Here is a 2,491-nt window from a genome sequence, read left to right on the forward strand (position 1 = left end):
ATTTAAAGTTGCGCATTTTGATGTGACGTCACATTTCTCAAACACACCCCCCCCCCCTCGTCACACATCGTCACAAATGTCTGACCCCCCCCCCTAGGTGCGTGACGTCATTTATGGACGGCCCCTTACACTCTTTGAAAACCACTCAAGTTTAAGCGCCAATGTAATTTTAAAACATAATTGCAACCTCGCTTACATTCGCTTTTGTTTTTAAATCTGTAATTTTAGAATGCTTTGATCAGAATCAGAATCGTTATTCACCCTGTAGAAATCCTAAGAAGCTCTTTTTGACAGAAATTACGTTTTGTCTGCGGGCCGAGTCGCCCCCTTTGAAAGAGAGCTTCCTTAGCCCTTACGGCCTTTACTCCGGCGGAAAATGAAGTTCCCATCCCAAACCTGTAATTCCTCGGCAACTCCAAAAGGATATGTGTGGGTGAGGACCCTGATGGCACCTCGCCTCATTAAGTTGAAGGGGCTGATCATGTAGAGCGCCGGGGTGGCGCTGAATCGGAAGATCGCCTTGCCTTTGTTGACGACGATGAACGTCTGTGACACACGGGGGGAAGGGGGGTCAGGGGTCGGAGGTTACATTTCTCGAAGTGTTCTTTTTTTGTGGACAATCAATCGTGGAGGAGGTGGGGGGGGGTTCTATTATTTATTTGCATCGTCCGGTAACCGCAAGAAGAAAACCAGTTAGTAAAAAATATATAGTGGTTACCGGTTTCACCACGCGTATACAGGGACCCATCTATTTATGAACATTCGACCTACGAACTTTCAGAAATACGAACAAACGAGTCCATATGGTCCAGTCGCCTGTTCGGACTGAGAGTCGTAAGCTCAACCGCCGCACAATAGATGACGGTAGTGGCATCAACATCTGCAGAACGTGAAGAGCCAGTGGAATCTACAGGAGATAATACAACTTTTAAAGCCATGCCCCGTGTTTAGTGTGCACGGTGTCCAACGTGTTTGGAATCGACAAAAGCAAAGTTGGACTTACGAACAAATCGACTTACGAACAGACCTCTGGAACAGAACTCGTTCTTGAGTAGAGGAATCCCTGGACAAGCAATGTTATGGCATGAACACAACGGGTGCACCTCTGGCGGTATATTGATTCAAATGTTTAAGCCAGCCGGAATAATCCATTGACCACCTTGAGGCGCCAGCGTTGGCGCCGGCGTGTATGGGGTGGGGTGGGGGTAGTTGGTTTACCTTCTGCGAGCTGTAGAACGGGTCCAGGTCCACGAGGGGGGTGCCGACCATTTCCGGAGGGATGTCGCCGTAGATCATGGGCAGGCCCTTGCCGGCCTCCAGGTCGCTCTTGGGCTTCGGCTTCTTGTCGTCGTCCTCCTCTTCGGTGCCCCCGTCGCTGCCGACCTTCTCGGCTCGCTGCTTCTCCTCGGCGATCCTCCTCTCGATCTCCTCCAGCACCTCCGGAGTGAACTTCTTGAAGCTGTGCGGTCCAGGTGGTGCCGCGCCACCGAAAGGGCTCTTTGCAGCTTGTGGGGCCATATCTGCATTCTGCAGTGATGAACCCCCCGCCCCCCTCCACTCACGCACCTAGCCTGGCACGGTGTCCCTCCAATGCTCGGCGGGTGAAGATTGTCGATTGTTTTTTCGTCGTCGGCGGTTGCGGTGTCGTGTGCTCGTCTGTTGAAGTTCTTCCACGACCGCGCTAATCGGAGGTGCCACTGTTGCCGCTTGTGCTGTAGGCGCGACTAGGTATGCTGCGAGTGGGCCATGTGTGTGTGTCAGAAGCGTGTACTGCGTGTGCCGTGGGTGTAATTAATGTGGAGTTAATATGGGCAGCGTGGAAGAGTAGGCCAAGTGCCCTGTCGAGACGATGCTCTGCGGAGCTCCCTCGAGAGTGGAGGCCCCTGCCGCCAGCAGTGCCGTGAGCAAGCAATTGCAGGGGCAGCGCCTTTAGCTTTTATCGTGAATGTACAGTACATGTAAATGTGTGCAATGCAATATTGTAACATATATGTGTGCGCGTGTGTATATATATATCTCGTGTATATATAATTAATGACCTATATGATAAATTTATGAACGTCGAGAAATGTGCGTGCGCATGCAATGCGATGTATATGCGCAGGCGTTACGCTCGCAACGGCGTTTGCAACATCACCCGCGCGCGTTATGTCCAGCCCGAGGTTAATCGGCGACTTGCCCGCCCAGCGCTTGGCACAGATGTCGTAGGTCGCGGCCCCGAGAGGGATGATCGTTGTTGGCTTGGTCACCCACGGCGAGCGGCGCGGGAGGACGCTTCTCGCCCCTGCGTGAACAATCGGCAGCGCGAGAAGGAGCGGCGGCGCAGTAGTTAGCGCACTGAGCTGTTGATGCACAGGGGTGTGGTGCGGGTTGGCGAGCGCCACGTCACGGCCGCCTTTGTATCCCCAGTGCCGATTTTTATTTTTATTTTTATTTTCCCCCCCACCGCACCAGTTGGGTATAGGGCACTCAATTTGGAAGGTTGTTGAGT

General features: G+C 52.7%; 1 protein-coding gene across 1 annotated transcript; it reads right to left on the reverse strand.

Moving 5' to 3' along the window:
* Positions 1-345: 345 nt before the first annotated feature.
* On the reverse strand, positions 346-2,271 carry LOC144724794 (sodium channel protein type 8 subunit alpha-like). Its single transcript, XM_078604182.1, has 2 exons — positions 1,219-2,271; positions 346-546 (listed from the first exon to the last, which is right to left on the reverse strand). The coding sequence occupies exons 1-2, from the start codon at positions 1,516-1,518 to the stop codon at positions 346-348; spliced, it is 501 nt and encodes a 166-aa protein (XP_078460308.1). The 5' UTR covers positions 1,519-2,271.
* Positions 2,272-2,491: the final 220 nt, after the last annotated feature.

This window comes from Lampetra planeri, chromosome 21 (genome assembly GCF_965212315.1).
Source record: "Lampetra planeri chromosome 21, kcLamPlan1.2.h2, whole genome shotgun sequence".
Lineage (NCBI taxonomy): Eukaryota > Metazoa > Chordata > Hyperoartia > Petromyzontiformes > Petromyzontidae > Lampetra > Lampetra planeri.